Here is a 24,805-nt window from a genome sequence, read left to right as displayed (position 1 = left end):
TTTGAAATTACCCTCTTTATTCCTAGTAATAATTCCTGCTCAGAAATATACATTGTCCCATATGCATACAGCTATTCCAGCTTTCTTTGATTAATGCTGGCATGCTATATCTTTTCCCATCCTTTTGCTTTTACCCTATCTGTGTCTTTATATTTAATTAGGTTTCTTTTAGCCAATGGAAAGTTGGGTCCTGCTTTTTTTTAAATCCAGTCTGACAGAGCCTGCCTTTTAATTGACAGAATTTAGGCCATTTACATTTAATGTGACTATTAACATGATTGAGTTTAAATATATCATCATGCTATTTGTTTTCTATTTTTCCAATCTGTTCTTTGTTCCTTTTTGCTCATTTTTATCTTCTTTTGAATTAAGTGTTTTTTATGATTCCTTTTTATCTTCTTTATTGGCTTACTAGCTATATCTCTTTGTGTTGTTTCTTTAGTCATTTCATTAGGGTTTGTAATAAACATCTTTACATTGATAAGTCTACCTTCAAGCTCTGTTATAACACTTTACATATAGTGTGATAACCTCATGACACTTTTTCCCTTTTGCCCCTTCCTGGTCTTTGTGCTACTACTGTCACAGATTGTACTACCGTAATACCTTGTTAAAATATTTGCTTTAAATAGTTAATTGTTTTTTAAAGATATTTTCATAAACAAGAAGTCTTTTGTATTTACGTTCATATTTACCTTTTCTAGTGCTTTTTATTTCTTTGTGCAGATTCAGTTTCCATCTGGTATCATTTTCTTCCTGTCTAAAGGCCTTCTGTTAACATTTCCCATACTGATGGTCAGCTAATGATAAATTCTTTCAGCTTTTGTATGTCTGGGAAGGTCTTTATTTCATCTATTTAAAAATTTTTTTCACTTGGTATGGATGTCTACTTTGAGAGTTTTTTTTTCTTTCAGTGCCTTAAAGGTGCTGCTCCATTGTCTTCTGACTTGCATTGTTTCCAACAAGGAGTTAGCTCAATATCACCTTTGTTCTTCTGTGCATAATGTCCTTTGTCTCTGACTGCTTTTGATTATGATGTGCCTTGGTGTGGTTTTTTTTCACTTTCTTCTAATTGGAGCTTATTGAAATTTTGGGTCTGTGGGATGATAATTTTCAGCAAATTTGGATATTTTTCAGCCACTATTTCTTTAGATTTTTTTTCTGTTCCTTCCCCCTCCACTCTTAATTTTTTAGCTATTATTTTTTAAGATATGTTTCTTTTCTTCCACTCCTTTTGTCACTATAATTATAAATATGATGGGCTATTTTCTATGGTCCCAGTACTCACTGATGCTCTGTTAATTCTTTTTGGTGCTTTTTTTTCTTGTTTCATTTTAGATAATTGCTATGTCTTCAAGTTTACTAATTGCTGCTGTTTATCCCTCTCTTGTATCTTCTGTCTTGTATTTTTTTAACTCTAGAAATTTAATGCATGTCTATTTTATATCTTCAATGACTCTCTTTATCGTACTCATGTTTTTCTCTACATACTTGAACATATGCAGTATATTTACAATAGTTGTTTTAATGGCCTTGTATTAGCTCAGGCTGCTATAACAAAATACCATAGACTGGGTGGCTTAAACAACAGATATTTATTTCTTACCACTCTGTAGGTTGGAAGTCCAAACTCAAGCTGCCAACCAATTCAGTTCCTGGTGAAAGCCCTCTTTTTGATTTGCACATCGCTTCCTTCTCACTGTGTTCTCACACGGCACATGCAAAAAGTTAATCTGTATCTCTCTCTTCCTCTTCTTATAAAGTTATTAATCATATCATAAAGGTCCTACTCTCACGACATCACCTAACACTAATTACCAAATTACCAAAGTCTCCAAGTATCATCACATTAGGGGTCAGGACTTCAATATACGGATTTGGTAAAGATGAGGAGGGTCACAATTCAGTCCATAGTAGTCCTTGTCTAGTAATTCTATCATCTGTGTCATTTCTAGGCCTTTTTCTATATACTGTTTTTCTCCTCATTACGGGTCACATTTTCCTGCTTCTTTGAATGCCTGGTAATTTCTTTTTATTTTTACTTTTTTAGAGACAAGGTCTTGCTGTCACTCAGGCTGGAGTGCAGTGGCACAATCATAGCTCACTGCAACCTCTAACTCCTGGATTTAAGCAATCCTCCCACCTTAATCTCTTCAGTGGCTGGGACTACAGGTGTGCCCCACCAATCCCAGCTACTTTTTAGATTGTTTTCCAGAGATGGGGGTCTCACTGTGTTGCCCAGACTGGTCATGAATTGCTAGGCTCAGGCAATTTTCCTACCTCAGCCTCCCAAAATGCCAGGATTACAAGTGTGAGCCACAGCACCCAACCTGAATGACTGGTACTTTTTATTGGATTTCAGAAATATACACGTTACTTTGTTGGTACTGGAGCTTTTTATTCTTTGAAATATTTCTGAGCTTGATTTGGGTGCAATAAAGTTACTTGGACACAACCTGTTCCTTCCATGGCTTGCTCTTAAGCTCCGCCAAGTAAGACCAGAAGAACCTTTCGTCAAGGGCAAATTTGGCCCCACCATGAGACCCACCAGGAGACAATGGTTCCCTGAGAACCAGGGTCTTTCCACTCTGGGTGATAGGGAAAAAAAAAAAAAACTATTGAGCTCCTGGATGACTCCACCCAATTCTTGATTCTCTCCTGCGTCTTTCTCTGGCCTCGGGGAGTTTCCTCACTGAAAACTCAACAGATCTCTAGAGTTGCCTCTCTGTCTCTCCTAACCTTTGTTAGGTCTCTTCTAACCAAGATCTGGCCTTGTGAATTCTAGCAGCCTTAGCCTCTCCAACCTCTGAACTGTGTCTCCTCAACTTAGGGTAATTCCTGGGCTCTGCTACATGTCTAGAAATATAATATGTATTCCTGTGTCTCAGCCTAGAACTCTCTCCAGGCAGCAAGCTGCAACAATCTCGTTTGTTTGCCTTCTCCAAAAGGTCACTGTCTGTGCTGCTTGTCTAATGTCTGACAACTGTTGGGTCCTATATATTGCCTAGTTATTCTTAGTATGTTATGTTGAGAGAGTAATTCCAATCCCTTTTCCTCAATCATTGCTGAACGCATCTCTCTATAGCTAAAAAGCCTTCACATCTTTTTCATCTGTTCTCTCAAATACCAACTTTAGAGAATCAGTTCAGTATACCATGGTGGTTATAAAACAGGCTGTAGAGTCACACAACCTGGGTTCAAGTAGCAACTTGGCCACTATTATCTGTATGACCTTACATAAGTTATCTAACCTGAGTCCACCTAATCTATAAAAAAAAGAATATTAGAAATATTTCTTACCAACCTCGGGGATATTGTGAGGTTTAACAGAAAATACACAGAAAGCATTGAACATCACTCCTAGTGCAGAATAATTACTTAATGGTCGCTAATATAGCCATCATCATGATTTCCTCATGTGCCCACTGAGAAAGATGGCAACCTAGTGTCAGTCTGGCTGATGTGGCACCCCACAGCCACCACCAGTGAAAACTACAGCCTACCCCTGAACTGTCTATACTAGCTGAAGAAATTCGTCGAGTTCATTGCCTGACAGGAACGTCTCCTCCAGCTGACAAGTTATGTTTGCTGTTCCATAATCCCTTCCTTATCATTCTTTCAACATGGTTGTCTTCCAGTCAGGATCAAAATGTCACCATTTTACAGATATTTTGGCCTGCTTCCCTGAGAAGGGGCAAAATGTTCACTCTCCAGGTTCATGTCAGTACTCCACAGACATAGACTCCATTTTACATTTAGTCTAACAGTAAAATCCTGAACGCATACGCATACTTAAAAAGAAACCTAAATTGAAATTATCACAAGATAATAGCACAGCATGCAACTCTGAGCTTTTCTCTACTTAATGTTCTATTGACTTATATTAAAGCTGCTGTTTGCTCGCTTTCCAACCTCTGGGGAAAGATTTTCCATAAATGCAACTGGCTAATTGAGCATTAAAAGTAAGTGAAATTTTGTTTCTTTACTGAAAAAAACAATCTATTATTTGTTAGATGTATTTAGACACTGTTCTAGATATGCCATGGGCAGAATTATATTAATCTCAGTGAAACGGAGTCAGTTTTCTTTTTCTAAATTACATATGTGTGAAATGAGTCTTAATAAAGCCACTGATTAAGTTTCTCTTTCCTATGAATCCATAGTCATTCATAGAAAATACAAACACTGGATGTTGTACTTCAGCACAAGTTACAACCCAAAATACAACATTGGGTGTTATAGTTCAGCACAAGTTACATCCTAAACACAAAGAGGTTTAGAGACATTACTTTCACAGCTTACAAAGCACTTTCATACACATCATCTCAATCATTCTTACAACGATCTTGTAAGATTGTTGTATCTGCCTCATCTCTAACACAAAGTTCTTTTTTCCTAACTTTTTATTTTGAAAAATTTCAAACCTGCAGAACAGCTTCAAAACTAGTGTGATGAAGATACCCTTCATCTAGATTCACCAATCACCAACATTTTGGCATATTTGCTTTATATACATACACAAACGTGTATCTGTGCAGGTACAAAGCAAATATTTGTAATATACTTAATATAACATATATAGTTATATTGAGTAATATACTGAATATAACATATGTAACATTTATTTTTATTATAAATAAATATTACCATACATGTTTTAGATAATTTATATGTATAAATGCAAACCATTTGAAAGTTAGTAGCAAGCGTCATGACAATTAAGTCATAAATGCTTCAACATGAATCTCCCAAAAACAAAAACATTCTCTTACATATGCATGATTATCACACTCAGGAAACTGACCATTGATACAGTATCGTTATCTTATATAGTCCACTTTCAAATTTCCCCAAATGGCCCAAGAAATGTCCCTGATCGCTATTTCCCTGATCCAGGATGATATCCAGGATCACATCCTACATTTAGATGTCATATCTCTTCAATCTCCTTTAAACAGCTCCCCAGCCTTTCTGGTCTATAATGACTGGTATTTCTTAAGAGGATAGCACCTCATTTGGGGATTTATCTAATTGTTTTCTGATGATTTGATTCAGGTGGAACATAATGGGGAGGAATGCTAAGTGATGGGCAGAGAATAAGTCAACGGGTAAATGATGTCAATTTGTTACTCTACTAATGATGTTAAGTTGTTTAAATTTAGCCAGGCACAGGGGCCTGTAATCCCAGCACTTTGGGAGGCTGAGGCAGGAGGATCCCTTGAGACCAGGAATTCGAAACCAGCCTGGGCAATATAGGGAGACCCTGTCTCTACCAAAAATTTAAAAATTAGCCCTGCATGATGGCATGTGCCTGTATCCCCAGCTACTCAGGAGGCTGAGATAGGAGGATAACCTAAGCCTAGGAGGTCAAGGCTACAGTGAGCTGTGATAGCACAACTGCACTCCAGCCTGGGCAACAGAGTGAGACTCTGTCTCAAAAAAAAAAATTGTTTAAATTTGATCACTGGTTTAAAGTATTCTCCATCATAAAGGTGTGTTTCATCTTTGTAGCTAAGTAGTCCAAGGGTTGATACTTGGAGAATATTCTATTCCTCAACAATCTTTCACTCACTGATTTTAGCACCTGCTGGCCATTCTTACCTAGGTCACTTATTAATTACTAGGGCAGTCATAAAATAGTGGTTCTGTCTCCCATCATCCTCCTATATTTATTGGGGATTGGCACTCTTCAAAAGTATTTCATGACAACACCACCACCAACAACAACAAAAAGAACAGGACCACCTATACAAGAGGATTAGAGTGAAGAAGTTCCCTGTGGAGAACTAAGCCCGCAGAGGAAGAACACACACCCAAGTGAGGTCTGAAGTCAGTGCTAAATACACACAGCTCTGTGTTGGCTGCTATGAAGATATGCAGATATTTTCCCTATGGTTAATCTGGTTCAAAGGAATTCTTCCATTCTATTGTGTAAGTTGTGGATGTTTACCATATTCTTTGTCCCAAGATGATGATGAGATACTGGCACAGGATCTAAAGGAACTACATTTTCAGGCTTCATACAATAACTTCTGACTTCCTCCCTGGAGTAGAGGAGGCATCTGAAAACATCACACTGAGAACATTGGACCTGACTGAAAACCCCAGGAGATCAATTCTAAAGTATGTTTGGCCATGAAACATTTTTTTAAAAGTATCTACCAAATGCCTTAAAATTATACTCTTTCATTCCTTATCTCACATGGCTTCAGTTCAAAGAAGGAAATGGTATTTCTTTCCATCCCTTTCTATCTTGCTTATGGAGAGATACCCTGAGCCCTTAACACTGTATAACTCTATAAACTTAGGCTAATTGTCAGGGAATTAATGACTTTAATGCCACAGTCATGCCAATCCCAGTGCTTCCAAGGTGCAGCCCCTACCTCTTGAGTTCCATCCTACCAAAAATGTTGGCAAATAAACTCAAGATAATATTTATTTTAGTTTAATTCAACAATCATAGCATAATCCATAAATACTCTGCCACCCTTGGACATCATTTTTTTTTTTTTTTTTTTTTTGAGACGGAGTCTCGCTCTGTCGCCCAGGCTGGAGTGCTGTGGCCGGATCTCAGCTCACTGCAAGCTCCGCCTCCCGGGTTCCCGCCATTCTCCTGCCTCAGCCTCCCGGGTAGCTGGGACTACAGGCGCCGCCACCTCACCCAGCTAGTTTTTTGTAGTTTTTAGTAGAGACGGGGTTTCACCGTGTTAGCCAGGATGGTCTCGATCTCCTGACCTCGTGATCTGCCCATCTCGGCCTCCCAAAGTGCTGGGATTACAGGCTTGAGCCACCGCGCCCGGCCTGGACATCATTTTTAAGTGCTTAACTTTCTGCCTTCCAAGTTGTCATAGAAAAAGTCCAAATCAATGTATGCCTATCACATGCACACTCTATAACAGTAGAAATGCGTTATGAAATAATTGTCTTATGAATCACTATAAAGTTAGAAAATCCTAATCTTAGAATGAGTCATAGAAAGCTAGTCCTATCTCCTACCCAATGCTAGGCTCACATCTTCAGTATCTGAAACAGCGATGCCATCTCTGTTTAAATGCCACCGGGGAAAGACAGCCCACAACACATAACAGTTCATTCCACTAATTGGCAATAGCACATTAGACAGTCTGGAGATAGATGTGTTTTGCATGTAAACCCACCAGGATACCAAAACGCAGTGATAGAAAATGCAAATTTAAAGATGCAAATTCCTTTCAATGCTAAGCTTTTCTGAAACTTTGAAAGCAAAACTCTATCAAAATTTGATATACCAATATTAAGGAAGTTAACAGGTAATGTATATACAAATACATTTTCAGGCCAAGGAATGTGGGGATTTCTCCTGTTGTTGTTGTTTTGAGACAGAGTCTCTCTCTATCACCCAGGCTGGAGTGCAGTGGTGTGACCTCAGCTCACTCTAACCTCCACCTTCCGAATTCAAGCAATTCTCCTGCCTCAGCCTGCCAAGCAGCTGGGATTACAGGCACCTGCTGCCATGCCTGGCTAACTTTTGTATTTTTAATAGAGACAGGGTTTCACCATGTTGGCTGGGCTGGTCTCAAACTCCTGACCTCAGGTGATACGCCCACCTCAGTCTTCCAAAGTGCTGGAATTACAGGCCTGAGTCACCGCACCCAGCCAGGATCTCTCCCATTGTTCTATCTTGCCCCAAAACAGATCTATCTCAGTGCCACTAAGTCAAAACTCTACCATCTGTGTCTTCCACGGAAGAGACCTGAGAATGTCACTTCATTTCCTTCTCTCCTCCATACTTGCTTTGCATATTTGGGCTCATTTGATAAAAAATCTCTCTATTCTCTTGATCTACTAACAATCCAGAATAAGTGGCCATGGTGAGTGATAAATATAAAGACATACAGATATGCAGAAATAGTCGATGATTTTAAGCCTGGGTGATTAGAAGGGTACTATAAAAGGCAGAAAGGAAATGAGACTTAATCTGGTTGGGAGAGACAGAGTTTGGGTTTGGAGATCTGAAGTTTAGGATGATGCAAAAATGCTCAGCGTATGGGTAGGAAATCCAGAAGAGATACCTATTTGAGTCACCAGTAGAGACAGCAGTTGAAAATATGACAGATCAATTTCCTAAGGAAAAGGGAAATGAGAGAAAGAACATCAGCAAAGACATCCACTTATACCCCCTTCAAGTATTCCCTCCTTGTATATGTCTTTATTTCCTAATTTTCCTCCAGTGAATACTCTCATCTTCCTAATAAGTTCTGTAGGATCAAGAATCAAGGGTCTCACATATTTTCTCATAGGCTGCTGGGGTCATAGAAGATACTCAGTAAAATCATTTTGGCTGGTTCTAATTACAAGCCAGAAATTTTTTTGAAATATCTCATATCAGTGGGGTTTTATCAACGCTTAACACTTTCCCTGGACAATGAAGACTGCCTTCTACAGGTGGCCTGGAGAGTCACATACACTATCCCTTTGAGGTCGACTCCAAAGGATGTCTTTGTATTAAATCCATGCAACTCTTAAAAATCCAGCAAGTGCCAAGATTCTCACTGTTCTAGATCTTACTCTCTACAAAGTCAAAGGTAAATCTGTGCTTTTTGTCATTTTCGGACACTCCAGTGTATTTGCAAATATAAGTAGTTGTGATTTCATAATTTTCTTTCAATTTTGGCAAATAGACTAAACTACTTAAACTAGCAACAATATAATTTGACGATAATTGCTACTTCATATCTGTACAGAGAACTGCATATTCTTAAAGTTCTTTATCATCAACTTTATTCATACACTGAAGATATTAGTAAAAAGCTCACTAAGTCTTTTATGTCACAAGAGCCCTGAGCTCAAGTCATCCTGGCCTTCCATAAATTCCCACAATTTAGTCCTTCTTTTTTAATTTACCAGTGTTATTTCCCATGCCTGGAACTCTTCTTCTCCCCACCCTGCTCCCCTCTATCCAAATTATCCAGATTCTTCCTTCTCCTTCATATTGGTATCTTCGACTTCATTCAATCTATAGTTCCCCTTCTCTGAATTCTGATGAGCATATATATCATCAGAATACAAATATATATATAATCTTCAACCAATATAGTCATAAAATCTTCAACATATATAATTATATATAATATAAATATACATAATCTCCAATTGGTTGTATATGTATATGTATATCGCCAACCAATCTAACATTTAGGTTTAAGATTTCTTGTGTTATTTAGGAAATATTTCATGTAAGTTCTTTTTTAATTTTTCTCTCCTAGAATGTACCAGTAAGTTATTTGAGGCCAATCCTCGCCTGAGATATACGTGTGTGTTCACTGGCACCAATCTATGACATTTTATGCATACAGAAGGTAGACAATATTTGTAAATCACTGAAATACCTCTTGGTATTTGTAGAATTTCATATAATTCCTTATCTACTTGGCCACTGAGAAATGCTTTTAAATCATAATATTGCATACTAGACCAACATAAATTCATTGTACTCATAACCCAATCCTTCAGGGAAGGTCCTATTTTGATTAAAAATGAAGGAGTAGGAGGAGGTAAAGCTTTCAGTATATTGATAGAACTGTTACTAATATTGTATTACTGTCCTTTATAATTTAAGGTAACATCACTAACAAAGATTAGGGAAAAGATCAATAAGTTATGAGTTATTAATGCAGGAATGAAAAGAAGTCCAATACCAAAGACATTGAAGCTAATAATATCTTCTCCTCCACTTGCTGACCCATTATAATCAGGCCTGGGCCTTTTTTCCCTAGTAAAGGTGATAAACGTTTACAGAATGGCAGTTTCTCCCTGAGCTGTCAAAAGACCCTAATGTAATGAAACCAACCACTTCAGGCTCATTAGGGTCACTCTTTAACAAGTTAGGCAGAACCCACCACCCAACCACATCAGGATTCAAAGTTTCAAAGAGGATGGGGAATGTAGAGTTTGGAAAAGAGCAATAAAAATGATAAGAAATAAATAGTCCAAAAGAAATAAAAACAAGGCCGAGTGCAGTAGGTCATATCTGGAATCTCAGCACTTTGGGAGGCTGAGGTGGGAGGAATGCTTGAAGCCTAGGAGTTTGAGACCAATCTGGACAACATAACAAGACCCTATTGCTACCAAAAATATACGTTTTAAAAATTGGCCAGGCATGGTGCCATGCACCTGTAGTCCCAGCTACTCAGCAGACTGAGGCAGGAGGATGTTTGAGCCCAGGAGTTTGAGGCTGCAGTGAGCTATGATCACAGGACTGTACTCCAGCCTGTGAAGCAGAGCAAGACCACATCTCTAAAAAGGAAAAAGAAATAGAAACAGCACCATCTGCATCAGTCTCCACCGAAGTGCAGTGTTGAGGGGTGATGGGGCAAGGCAGCACAAAGACAGATCATGAAGGAAACATCTCAAAAACAAGCCGTAAGGAACAGTCCTGTGGTGGCAAAGAAGAGACAGAATTGCTGAAAGCAATGCTGACATCTCTAATTCTTATGATGAATAGAACTCCAGAATCTCTAGAAGCTCACAGGCACACACATACACACACATGCACACATGCATACACACACACACACACAGCCACTGTGCACATGCATTAGGTTGAAGCTACATTTGCTCATCACCAAGGGTTCCCACCACATTGAAATGAAACCAGCAGCTCCTTTTCACATCATAAGACTCCTATGAAAGGGATGGTTCATGTTTAAAAGTCTTACAAACAACTGTTTTAAATTGGGGGTTGGGGAGAAGAAATGGTAAGTTGCAGAGGGGACTGCTTAATGAACTGGGCTATTTAAGGCTTCCCTTGAAATCTAGCATCATTCTTGCATTTTTCCTGCTAAATAAAGCCTCAAAGTAAGAGAAATGCAAAGGTTGAAGAAGTAGAAACCATCACTGTAGAAAAACAAAGGTGGATCTGGCAAATGCAATGAATTTAGAGGGAATGTAAGTTTTGTTTCCCAGCCATCAAAAATAGTTTGATGGATTTGTGCCAAAATGAGAAATAAAAGCACACTCCTTCCTCCCTGCACCCTACAGAGCTGCCTTTGAAGTCACACGTGCTCCACAGGGCACGGATGGAAACAGAACTCAGGCTCATTTAAAATTTTATTATATATGGTTTGGTATAAGACAGTGTCCTTTAGACATTGACAAAAAAAAGTCATTTTCAGCACCTTCTTAGACACATTGAACTTTTCTTTTATGCCCTGGAATTTATATCCATGCTTCCCTTTGGTTATACCTTCTGGTCCCAGAGACAGCCTTGGGGACTTGGCCCAGTTGCCTGGATCTGGTTCAGGAGCTGCCTGGATGGATGGCTTGTAGAGACTGAAGCTGACTCTCCGCAGCCACCTGGCAAGCGTTGGCCAGCTTTGCAGCCTTCTGGTCTCCCCAGCCAGCTCCCTGGGAGGCCTCAGACCCTTCTCGGCTCTCCATTCTGCCTTACCAGGCCTATGGGATGAAGTGCAGCTGTCCGTTCTTTATGCCTGGTACCCTCCATAGAAGGGAAAAAAAAATACCAATTTTGGAATAATAACAACTACATTGCTAGTTATGTTTCAAAACCAATCCATCTTCAAAATCAGGGACTTCTTTTGTAAGCCTCATTACAGCCTTAAGTACAGAAATGTTTATATTGTTTGCTTTGTTTGGTTTTTTACCTAGATACTGAGCTTAGAGTGTGGACTCCTGTCAAGCCAGTGTCACATAACTAGGAGCTAAAAGATCAGAAAGAGAGAGAAACAAAAGCATTCTATGTTTTCAAATGCATTAATTCACCCAGTGTGTGGACTCTAAAGAGGGAAAAAATAAAAATAGATTTTCAGCATAAGAGACTTAGTCATAGAATATTAGCATATACCATCTTTTTTCTGGAAGGGAAGCTACAACTAAAAGGAATCACGAAGACCAACTAACCCAATTGTTTAAAGAGGAGGAAACTGCTGCCCAGAAGTTAATGGCTCAGATTAAGAGTGTCAAAGAGACACACAAGCCAAACAGAAGAAGTCTCCACTGGCCAAAGATGGGGTAATATGACTATCAAAAGGAATTACTGCAACTGATTCAAATACACTCAAATGCATCCATGGGTTTATAATGAGTTGATAAGATGTTCCTCCCACCCCTTTCCCTCTTCCCCAAAAGGTAGAGAACAACTCCCTGGTTCCCACCAAGGCAGGATGCCAGGACCCCAATTCATTATTCAGAAAATGGATCAATAACAGAAAAGAATGACGAATGGATCTTGCTTTTTCCTTTCAAACTATATTTCAGAATACCAAATAAGTAAGGATAAAAAATTGATCCCTATTAAAGAATTCCAACTAATAAATGCAGAAAGAATGATGGAATTCTCTCTAGAAGTCCATTGCAAAAACCATTACTTAGGGTAATGTATGGTTGATGAGGAACCTTATAAATGATGGACCAGGTATACAGCTAAGTCTTCTGACCAATCTTAACTCACTGAAACTGGGACAAACAGATACTATGTCTCTCCCAATGAGATGCACTAGAAAGTACATAGCACCAACTATAAAGTGATCTTGCCTAGAAAAAAAAAGGAGAAAAGAAAATTTGAGCCCGAATATTATCAGGCCTGTTGATCTATGAGTTTATATGAAATATGGGGATAGAGGCACAAGTTAAATGATACTACAAGGAAGCAATCAGCCCAACCCAGAATGTGGGACATGCTATAAGGCAAAAACCTGATGTCTCCAACAAATAAAGGGAATTAAAAGGGGGAAAGCAGTGGAAGAGGACTATTATAAATTTAAAAATATTTAAGAGACAAAGCTGCTAATTCAATAAATGTACTTTATTTGGCTCATAACTTGAGCAACTACTAAAACAAAACAAGACTTTGCAATTTGCAAATGAAAGAAATATCCAATAAAATGTGAATATGAACTGTGTTAAAAGGAATTAAGAAATTATTGTTAATATTTTGCAATATTTATGTTATAGGTATTTATACATACAACTAAATACCTATTTGTTAGGAATGCATACTAAAATATTTTGGCATCTATATTTTTGTAAAAAGGAAGTTAATGACTCGGTTGGGACTGGAATCTGCTCTTATGGTACCCAGCACACACTCATTTAATTATAACCAAATTTAAAGGAAACACAAATAGTAAATTTTTTTAATTCTTAAAAAAGAGCAACACCAACCATCATTTGTGTTCTCTCTTCCCTGCATTAGTAAGACACCATGCATGTTTGAAGACCATAGACATTTTCTTCCTCTTGAAACAACAAAAACATATAAATAGGATTATGTAATAATCTTATAGATTACATTAGTTACAGTGGGGTTTTGTGCATTGGGTGAGTTAATCTCAATGTAAATAAGAAAAGGTTCCCTAGACAAAAAATATCACACACACACACCCAAGAGCATTTCAAATTCTCATGTACACTTTACACATGTGATATGGAAGGAATGATACACTGAGCCACATAACTTTGATTACTGTATCAGATTAAATTTAGTCTAAGAGATAACACACAGGACAACTAACAATCCGTAAACATACAGAGCTGAAAAATCCACAGTAAGGGTCCTTAATTACTAAGGATATAAAAGAAATGGGTGTCTAGAAAAGAAAGTTCAGAATGGAGAGGGCGAGAGAACAAAAGCAAAAAAAGGAAGAAGAACAAGAGAATATCATCAACACCTCTTCCAAATCTTAACTCTCAACTTATCCCATAATTGTTAAAACACTTTTTTTAAAAGTGTGACAAAAGTGAAAACATACTCAAAGCATAAAAATATAACATTGAAAAAAAAACACAGAAAAGATGGTCCTCAAACTCTCACTTCTCTCACTTGAATCTCCATCTTCAATGAACAGCATGAAAGAAGGACATACAGGATTTTAAGCTGTCAGTGCTCTGAGAGCTGAATATCATATAAGCCACATGCATATTAAGTAGAAACAACAAAGTTTCAGAAACAATGACAGGTGCGCAACTTTCAGTATGTGGTTCCACATGTAAGCAGTTTGGAAGCTGCCACTCTAGAATTCTGTACCCTGCTAAGTTATCCTTCAAAAGTGAAGGAGAAATAGCAACTTTCTCAGACAAACAAAAATTGAAGGAATTTGTTGCCAATACACCTGCCTTGGAAGAAATGTTAAAAGAAGCTCTTCAAAGAGAGAAAATGATGAAGGTCAGGAACTTGGATCTACATAAAGAAAGAAAGTACATTTAAAAAAGGTGTAAGTAGAGGTAAAATTTAAATTTTTTTAACTTTTTTCTTTTCTTTTCTTATTTTTTTAAAGAAATGGGGTCTTGCATATTGCCCAGGCTCTGGCATCAAACTCCTAGGCTCAAGTCATCCTACCACATTAGCCTCTTGAGTAGCTAGGACTACAGGTATGTGCCACCATGCCTGGCTTCTTATTCTTAATTGACCTTACAGAAGTTTGTTCAAAATAATAATAAAAACAATGTATTCAGTTACATATTCTTATATACAGATATTTTATGTATGTATATATGTATATATAGGTATCTATGTTACACACTCATATATGCCTTTGTATAAGTGAAATGGATGACAAAAAGGAATGAGAGGAAGGAATTAGAAGAATTAGAATTACTGTATTATGAGGTACTTATACTACCCATGAAGTAGCATAGTGCTATTTGAAAGAGGACTGGATTGCAAACCTCAGGGCAACTACTAAAAAAGAAAACTTTAAAAAACAGTATAACAGAGATGCTGAGAAAGGAGAGAAAATAGAATCATATAAAATGCTCGATTAAAACCATAAAAATTAGAAAGAGTGTAACAGAGAAATGAAAGAACAAGGACAAAAAATTTAAAATAGTAATAAATATGTCAGATACCCAATTATATCAATAATCACTTTGAACATCAGTGATCTAAATGCACCAACTGAAAGACAGAAATTTTCAGAATGGATCAAAAAAATATGACCTAACTGTATTTTATCTACACGAAACCCATTTTAAATACAAAGTCATATATAATTTTAAAGTAAATGAATGGAGAAAAAGATAGCATGATAACACTAACCAAAGGAAAGCAGGAGTAGCTGTTAATTTCAAAACAGGGTAGACTTCAAAACAGGGAAAGTCATCTGGGACAAAGAAAGCCATTATATAATAATAAAGGGGTCAATTCTCTAGATAATATAACCATCTTTAACATGTATGCACCTAAAAACAGAGCATCGTGTTACACAAAGCAAAAACTGATAAAACTGCAAGTAGAAACAGATGAGTTTACTCTTACAATTGGAAATTTCAACACCCCCCTATCAGTACCGGACAGATCCAGCAGACAGAAAATCAGTAAGGACATAGTTGAATTCAACACTAGCATCAATCAACAGCATATCATTGACATGTATGGACTACTTTACCCAACAACAGCAGAATACATACTCTTTTCAAACCTACATGAAACATTCACCAAGACAGACCACATTAAACACACCTTAACAAATTTAAAAGAATACAAATCATACAATGTCTTCTCTCAGATCACAATGAAATTAAACTAGAAGTCAACAACAAAAAGATGGGGAAATCCTGAAATATATGGAGAATTAAATAACACACTTCTAAATAACACATGGTTCAAAGAATGAATCTCAAGATAAATTATAAAATATTTTTCAACTGAATGAAAATGAAAATACAACTTGTCAAAAATTGTGGGATGCCACAAAATCAGTGATCTGAAGGAAATTTATAACATTGAATGCACATATTGTAAAAGAAAAAAGATTGAAAATTAATAATCTAACTTTCCACTTTAGGAAACTGGAAAAAGAAGAGCCAATTAAATACAAAGTAAGCAGACAAAAAGAAATAATAAAAACTAGAGCAGAAAACAATAAAATTGAAAAGTGGGGACTCCATAGAGAAAAAAAAAGTCAATGAAACCAAAAACTGGTCCTTTGAAAAGATTAATAAAATCAATAAGCCTCTAGCCAGGCTAAGAAAAAGAGAGGACACAGATTACTAACATCATAAATGAAAGAGGGGCCATCATTACGGATGCCATAGATATTAAAAGGATAATAAAAGAATACTATGAACAACCCTATGCTCACACATTTATTAACCAATTTGAAATGGACCAATTCTTTGCAAGAGACAATCTGCCAAAACTCACACAAGAGGAAATAGACAATCTGAAGAGGCCCATATCTGTTCAAGAAATTGGATCAATCATTAACAATCTTTGAAAACTGAAAGCACAAGGCCTAGATTAGTTCACTAGTGAAGTCTACCAGACATTTAAGGAAGAAATTATACCAGTTCTCTACAATCTCTTTCAGAGAATAAAAGCAGAGGGAATGCTTCCTAACTCATTCTTATGACACCCTCATTGCCCTAATGCCAAAACCAGACCGAAATAATGACCATGTTGTATCCTCCACAGCTGAGTCTCAGTAGGCCTGTACTCTGCTCACTGTGATAATTTTCTCTGTACAAATAAATAAATAAACAAACAGAAGTAACAAAACCAAAGCAAAAAACAACCCAGCTGGAGAAAAGCGCAGGACAGCAGAAAACCAATAAAAGCAATGTGGAAAGAGACAACATTTCCATATGTTACTGTTTTGGAATCCATGTAGAACCTCTGGTGTGTGTGACAGGTCATGACATGGAGCACTGCTTCAAGATTGAAACAGAAGCAGCATCTTTTTTCTCCCCACTGAACTAGTTATTTCCTCCAACCACAAAGTTTGGGAAAAGGAATAAAAAGAAAAACATAAGAAAATGAAGTTCGTTTGGCAAGCAGCTGGGTCCCAGTGCCCTTGGGTGCCCAAAGTGAAATTGGTAAAAATTTCCTGCTGTTGTATTTTTTGAATGGTCAATGCTAACTTTGCTTCCTACTTTCTGCAAAAGGGCAGATACAGCTTTCTTTTTTATTTTTGTGTATGTATGCATATATTTGCATTGATATGTAATCGTAATACCACAAAATTTATCTTTTTAAAATGTTTAATTCAGTCAGTTTTAGTATATTCTCAAAGTTATGGAATAATAACCATTATATAAATCTAGAACATTTTAATCACCCCAAAAAGAAACTCAGTACTCATTAGCAATCACTCCCCATTATCCCTATTCCCCAAGAACCTCTGGTAATTGCTAATCAACTTTCTGTTTCTATGGATTTGCCTGTGGAATCATATCATATGTGGCCTTTAGTGCCTGATTTATCTAGCTTAATGTTTTCAGGATTCATCATGTTATATTAACAGTATGATGAGTGCTTCACTCCTTTTCAGGGGTGAATGGTGTTCCATTATGTAGATGTACCACACTTTGTTTATCTGCTCACCAATTAGTGGACATTTGGGTTGTTTCCACTTTTTAGCTGTTATGCATAATGCTTCTATGAACATTCATGTACAAATTTTTGTATGGACATAGGTTTTCAATTCTCTTGGATATATACCAAGAAGTAGAATTACTGGATCATATGGTAATTCTTCATTTAAATTTTGAAGAAATGCTAGGCTATTTTCTAAAGTAGCTGCACCATTTTACATTCCCACCTGCAATGTATGAGGGTTCCAATTTCTCCACATTCTCACCAACATCTGTTATTGTCCACCTTTTTCACAATATTCATTCTAGGACTAATGAAGTGTCTCATTGTGGTTTTGATTTGCATTTCCCTTCAGAGTAACGATACCAGGCCTTCTTTTATGTGTTTATTAACCATGCATCTTCTTGGGAGAAATGTCTATTCAAATCTGTTGCCTATTTTTAATTGGGTTACTTGTCTTTTAATAACTGAGTTGTAACCATTCTTTATATATTCTGGGTACTAGTTCTTTATCAGAAGAATGATCTGCAAATATTTTCTTACATTCTAGGAGTAGTCTTTACACTTTCTTGAGAGTGTCCTTGAAGGACAGGTGTTTTTAAATGTTGATGAAGTCTAATTTGTATTTTCTTTTGTTGCACGTGTTTTTTGGCATTACATATAAAACCACTGCCTAATCCAAAGTCATAAAGATTTACTCTGTTTTCTTCTAAAAGTGTTATACTTTTAGCTTTCACATTTAAGTCTTTAGCCCATTTTGAGTTAATTTTGTATGTGTGTGAGGTGGGAGTCCAATTTTACTCTTTTACCAGCTTCCTTTCTGCGACACTTGCAGTTTGATTTTTGAAGCTACAGCCCTCACATCATTTATCTCAGTAGAAGTATTGGTTTCAAGGTAAGAAAAGCAGATGATGTTTTTAACCTAATGAAACTACTGGTTAAATCACAAAAGGGAAAAAGTACTGTGTCTTGGGAGGCCAGGCTCAGTGGAGGGGGCTCCTCACTGTGGGTGAAATGTGACCTGTTACAATTTCTCTATGATCCCCAATCACTGGGGGGCAGTACACAAGGGCTGATGAAAAGCAAGTCCCAAAGCCAGATTCCATCTTAATTCTACAGGCTGTGCGCCTTTGAGTCAAGTTATTCTCTTTTCTGTGTATCAGATCCTCCCCATCTTAAAATAAGAAGCGAAAACATAGGGAATCTGCATAGAGTTAGAAGGATTATGTGAATGAATATAGGCAAAGCACTCAGAACAGCATATGGCACATTGTGAACACTCAGTACCTACTAGCTGTTATTATCAGGAAAGATCCCATCATATTAATCCTAGGGGAATAGGTTCCAAGGAAACCTATGTCTCAACATAATAGCAGAGTAGCGTTTGGTTGGGTGATGTGGCTGTCATGATGACATCACTGATTCTCCCAGGTGGCTGCCTCAAATCCGAGAACCTTAAGGAGCTTGGGGACCACTTGATGCTGATGGTCATCTTTGTCCTGTGTATAAGTCAATCTCTGTTTTGTTTGCCACAGACCCACACATTTACCAAAGGCAAATTCTAAAAAGGTCTGGGCACAGTGGCTTACACCTGTAATCTCAGTACTTTGGGAGGCTGAGGCAGGTGGATCACCGGAAGTCAGGAGTTCAAGGTCAGCCTGCCCACATGATGAAAGCCCATCTCTATTAAAAATATAAAAATTAGCCAAGCATGGCGGCACGTGCCTGTAGTCCCAGCTACTCAGAAGGCTGAGGCAGGAGAATCCCTTGAACCCGGGAGACGGAGGTTGCAGTGAGCCAAGCTCATGCCATTGCACTCCAGAGCCTGGGCAACAGAGCGAGACTCCATCTCAAAAAAAAAAAAAAATCTAAGCAGGTGTCAAATTAATTTTCCATCCTGCAAGAAAATAAGACTTCAGTTGAATTAAGTCATGTCCTACTCTCCTAGACTCAAAGCTGCTTTATATGTATTCTTATTTTCTATAGTATTTTTGTTTCCAGGTCATTTAGCAACAGTGTTAAAACCCCTTTGTAATGCTAAAGACAGAGGGCAGGATTAATTCTTAGTCTCATTTGTTTTCAGAATTTTCTGCATATGTTTCCTAAATTTTAGAAGACAGTATTCAATCCATGTAAACCCACATTATAAGCAACTTTAAGTCTTCTTCCAAGGACTACCTTTTACACAGTCGATCCCAAATTATCCAGATTTGGACAAGTTTCCATTCAAAAGTGATATCCATCCAGTTAGAAAGCTTCTAGAACATTTCCCTTCCTACTCTCACAACTGTCCCATCAATTACTGTGTGTTTAGCAATTGCAAATTACTTTTAGTATTAGCATATGCACAATATAATTAGATGGGGAAACCTTCTGGGATTAATTCATGTCTTGGGTGATTACTGAGTTCTGACAAACATCAGGATTTATTCATCCATAGGAACATTGTTCTCTTTTCACCTGGAAGGTATGGTATTCTACAATGCTGCCGTGCTTAAAATAGTTTTCAGAATTTCTCTTATGAATTCCTCTCAAAATCTGTTTGTGGTCTAGGTACACACATCACACACAGTTAATATTTTATACCTTTTTTAAAAACTAGAAATGGGATTATTCAGCTTGATTATTCACCCGCTCTACCCTCCATCAAGGGCAACATTTGTCCAGGTTCCAGTACACTCTTTCATTTCCTCTGGACACCTCTTGTGAGTCATTTTAGTTCAAACAGAGCTTTGTCTGTAACAGGCCCTATTTCATCCCAGAGCTCAAGCTGAGAGGAAAACAGCCTGAACTCCACCTTGGGGACATTCCTCATTCAAGAAAACACATTTTCCTCTTCCAAACTGAATTCAATAAGAATATAGTACAATCTCTCTAGGCTAATAGTAAAGCCACTGGGTGGGGCGAGGCCACAGGGCCAATGCCGACAGGACGGCCCGTCCTCCCTTAACTCCTTTGTGTGGTACTTCCCCATTCGTATCCTCCAAAGGGCTGTTTGAAGATCTAATTTCTCTAGTCTCAGTGAACTCACATCCTAGTTACAGCCTCAGTGGAGACAAAAAAAAAAAAAAAAAAAAATCTGGCAATGATTCTTGACATCATAATATTTGACAAAAAGGAAGCACTGAGGAATTACTTCTCAGGCCAGGTGAGGCTACCAACAATCAGCCTCCTGCAACCACAGGAAACAAGTCAAAGAAACTAAACTGAAAAGAGCTTTTCCACTAAAGAAAAAAGAAACAGCTCCTATGCGTGCACCAAATATACTCAGTGAGTGATTCCCTTGACCTGAGACATCATGGCACAGTCTTTTTGTAGCGGAGTAGAATTGGTGAGGGGTCTACACCACATGGGCTTCTGCCCAAGGAGGGGACTCACCATCCCAGTGTGTCCGGGACTGTCCCGGCCTCAGCACTGAAGGTCCTATTTTCAGCGGTCACCCCCTCTTTTCTTGGCTCCCTGCAGCTGGAAACCCAGCTCTTCCTCCTCAAACCTGGCCAGGATGAGAGATGGAGCCAGAAATTAGCTAAGAGGCAAGGAAGAAAAAGGCAGCCTATCCCTGAGGCAGAACTTTCTGGGCCTTGAAAAGCTTTGCCTGGATTGATTAAACACATTTCTTAAAGGCAGGAAGCCCTTCCTCAATTTAAACACCTTGAGCTGTTCAACCAGGGAGTCCCCAGCCTCACAGAAGCCACAGGATCACATTCTGGGTTGGGTGTAGACTTGCCTACCAGCCCAGTGGAAGACACTCTAACTCAAACTTGCCACAAGTTTGGTCCTCAAGGCGTCTGCATTAAGATCATCCAGTGAGACTGGTACAATCCAAGTTCCTTGGTCCACTCCACACTTGCTGGATCCAATTCTCTAGTAATACATTTCCAAAATCTCCATTTTTAAGAAAGCCTCAAATATGACTCGTGACTGTTGAAATCCAAGGACTGCTCTCCTTACTACTTTTTTGTTGTAGTTTAAACACAGGGTTTCACTCTCTTGCCCAGCCTGGAGTGCAGTGGCAACATCACAGCTCACTGCAGCCTCAAACTTCTGGATTCAAGCGATCCTCTCACCTCAGCCTCCCAAAGTGCTGAGATAACAGGCATGGGCCACCATGCTCAGCCCTTATTACTTCTTATTTCAAACCTTCACCCTCATCACCCACCACCAAGAATCCTCAGAGTCAGCAAAAGCAGGAGAGAGGTGAACTTGTCTTTGGATCTTCCCCACCGCTCCTTCTGTATCCCTGTCCTATTTCAGCCTTCCAAGTTCCCTCTCACCTTCCTCTTTACTTTCTACCCTACGGCTGGACAAAGGTCGCCAAAGCCTACCCTACTGTAAACGGTCTCCATGTTCCAAAACCACCTCCACTTTCTCCTTCCCGAACAGCAAATCTTTTATTCACGCAGTACATTGCAGCCTGCTGTTAGGAAAGCAGTCTGGGTAAATTAATTCATACCTAGAGAAAAACGACTGATATAACTTCTTACTCGTCTCTGGATGGAGGAGTTGCTTATTGCCCCCAATGAGTCATGGATTGGTAGAATTAATGGACATCTAGAGACAATATTTTTGGAGTTGATAGGTTCTTTAAATCAGTGCTTTCTGGTGACTTCCCTGACTGGCAAAACATTTTCTTAATTTGGCAAGGAAAAATCCCACTAAGTTAGTTGTTAGAAAATTCCTTATGCCATTTGTCTACAGGAAGTGATTAAAGCATGATCTTTGATCTTATGTAGATATAGGTCTTAGTCCTAACTCTATCACTTACTGGCCATGTGACTCTGGGCAATGAATTTAACCTTTTACTTGTGAAAGTGGAGATAATTATAACATTTATCTCAAAGGGTTGTGAAAATCCAAAGAAATAAACTTTTTCAAAGTATCTGGCATCTGGTACTTAATAGTAATTGTCATTATAAGAGTCCGTATATAACAAATATCCATCCAAACAACTGCTGCATTCAGTTAGCCATAGTTATTCTTGCATGGTTAGTCTTCCTTGTTAACTGTTCATCTAGCCTTGGTGTTTATTTATAACTCTGAAAAACTGAGAAAATATCAGTCAGGACCAATCTGGCTTTGCCCTGGGCAAGTAGAAATCTGTAGAATTATTCCAGTTTGCTCCTGTTCAGTGTCTAAGAACACCATGGCTACTGCTGCCCCATTAGGTTTTCTGTCTTTAAAATCCACTCAAGGTCATGGTCACTGAGGTTACTACCTCCTTGGCCACTCCTGATAGGTGGCACAACCTAAGCTAAGTGAAACTGGAAGTGAGCCAGGTATGTCTGTAATCCCAGCACTTTGGGAGGCTGAAGCAGAAGCATTGCTTCAGGCCAGGAGTTTGAGACTAGCCTGGGCAACATAGCAAGACACCTCTGCCATCTCTACAAATAAAAAAACTAAACCAGCTGAGCATTATGGTGTGTGCTTGTGATCTCAGCACCTCGGGAGGCAGAGGTAGAAGGATCACTTGAGCCCGGGAGACTGGGAGGTTGAAGCTGCAGTGAGCTATGATCACACCACTGCACTCCAGCCTGGGTGACAGAGCAAGACCCTGAAAAAAAGAAAGGAAAGAGAAGGGAAAGGAGGGGAAAGGAAAAAAGAAAGGAAGGAACTGGAAGTGGAGAGGAGCCCAGCATGCTGTGGATGGTGGGTGTCGCGATTTCCAATGGTCAGTGGTCAGCTCCTCCTTGCCAAGTCCTCCTCCTAGAGGGTAATGATGTCTATAACCCTAAAGAACAAGGTAGGAGGGAGCATGAATCTGGCTTCCGAAAACAGTAGAAACCAAAACAGTCTTATATTATTGGGACAATGGACAGCACTGTCCCAACTCACCGTAAACACTGCAAAATGTGTGCATGTTCCGCTGGAAGTGTCCAAGATCAAGGAGAAACAGATACATCCAAGGAATGGCCTCTAAGGTGGAGAGGAATGATGGCTTATGGATTCCCACCAAGCTCAACACAAAGAAGCCAAGAAGGTACAACTGAGGGGCTCTCCCAGGAGACACAGAGAAGAAATCTTTATAATAAATGGACTGTCCACTATGCCTCTACCGTGATTATAAGGTAGAAGAAATATATATTGAATATAGGCAATGTACAGCTATTAGAGAAACCAAAAGAGGGGTCAGGGCTCAATAAAATGTCATTGGGAGAGGTGAGGCAGACCAGAATCAATGGATGAGGACAGAAACACAACAAAAATGGGAAGTGTGAATAATAAACATTATAAAACACTATACTCCAGGTGCTATGTTATGTGTACCAAAATTAGCCTCATCCTCATGACAACCCTGCAGGGTTACCCACAGGAGGCTCCGAGAGGTTTGGTAACTTGCCCAGAGTCACACAGCGAAAAAACTGCAAAACTGCAATTTCAACCCAAGTGCAGCTGATTCCAAAACATGTACTTTTAGTAACGACACCAAACTAAACTATTAAAAAAAAAAAAGATTAATGGACAGAATATCTGCCAAGAAAATGGAGAGTGATTACTATTATTCCAGACACTCTAAGTAAGCAAAATTAAATTAAATTACCAAAAGTAAATAGCACATCGTAATAAATAATAGCCACTATCCATGACTTCATGATGTTCTTATACGTGATCTATTCCTACTTTGATTGTATTTGTTCATTTGTAATTTAGCTCTCAAATCTGTTTGAAAGCAATTCAACAACAAAATTTAAAAGAGCACACTCAGTCATCTCTAGTTACAATATGTACACAGAGCTCTCAGATGTTAAGAGTCATGGCTGGCCTAGGAATTTTTTATAATCATGTTACATAGCACTAGTGGAACTTTTTCTGGAAATCTAAGTCAAGCTCTAAAACCTATAATTCAAAGTAACATGAAGAAATTAGAGAAGGGCATTTTCATTAGCATGAAGCTTTGGAGTTGTGGCCAAAGGTTTTGAAAGAAAATGTAAAATCCAATCAGACAGAATAAATGACGACATAATGCTGCCAAGAGCTAAAGAAATGCAGAACGTAATCAAGCAGGAGGGGAAATCCTTTGCAATTTGGATGAGGATGCCCTGCATCCACTCAAATCGGAGGAAAGGATATCAACCCAGGAGACCAAAGTTGAAAATCCATTACATCTGAAGGGTGTGGACCGCTATCTGTTGTCATAGCAATTATATGAGGCTTAGCCTCATGTTGTCATAGAAATGATGAAATGAATTTATCTGTAGTGCAAAAAGAACAGGGACATATGGTTCCTCAACCCCAAATCTCTGCCAGATAAACAATTGTGTAAGAGGAACATATTAGCACATGTCGCACCTATTAGCGTGGTAACCTCAATCCAACTCCCATAATAGACCTGCTTTCCACAGTGCACATTTGTCTTGGCAATCTTGGGAAGGTATGGAATTAAATATAAAAATGCTGAAGCCGCCGGGCACGGTGGCTCAAGCCTGTAATCCCAGCACTTTGGGAGGCCGAGACGGGCGGATCACAAGGTCAGGAGATCGAGACCATCCTGGCTAA

General features: G+C 38.5%; 2 protein-coding genes across 2 annotated transcripts in view; both read right to left on the bottom strand.

Annotated features, from left to right (window-relative positions):
- Nucleotides 1-24,805, bottom strand: part of NEBL (nebulette) — a 385,533-nt gene that overhangs the window by 325,906 nt on the left and 34,822 nt on the right. The gene's annotated exons all lie outside the window — the stretch shown is intronic.
- LOC105527550 (chromosome unknown open reading frame, human C10orf113) overlaps nt 11,034-24,805 on the bottom strand; it is a 20,994-nt gene continuing 7,222 nt past the window's right edge. The window contains 1 exon segment of the mRNA XM_011963900.1: nt 11,034-11,433. Within this exon segment, the coding sequence (XP_011819290.1) occupies nt 11,034-11,433 (400 nt within the window).

The sequence above is a fragment of the Colobus angolensis genome, unplaced genomic scaffold, assembly GCF_000951035.1.
Source record: "Colobus angolensis palliatus isolate OR3802 unplaced genomic scaffold, Cang.pa_1.0 Scaffold63, whole genome shotgun sequence".
NCBI classification, from domain to species: domain Eukaryota; kingdom Metazoa; phylum Chordata; class Mammalia; order Primates; family Cercopithecidae; genus Colobus; species Colobus angolensis.
This window is presented reverse-complemented; position numbering and strand designations above follow the sequence as displayed.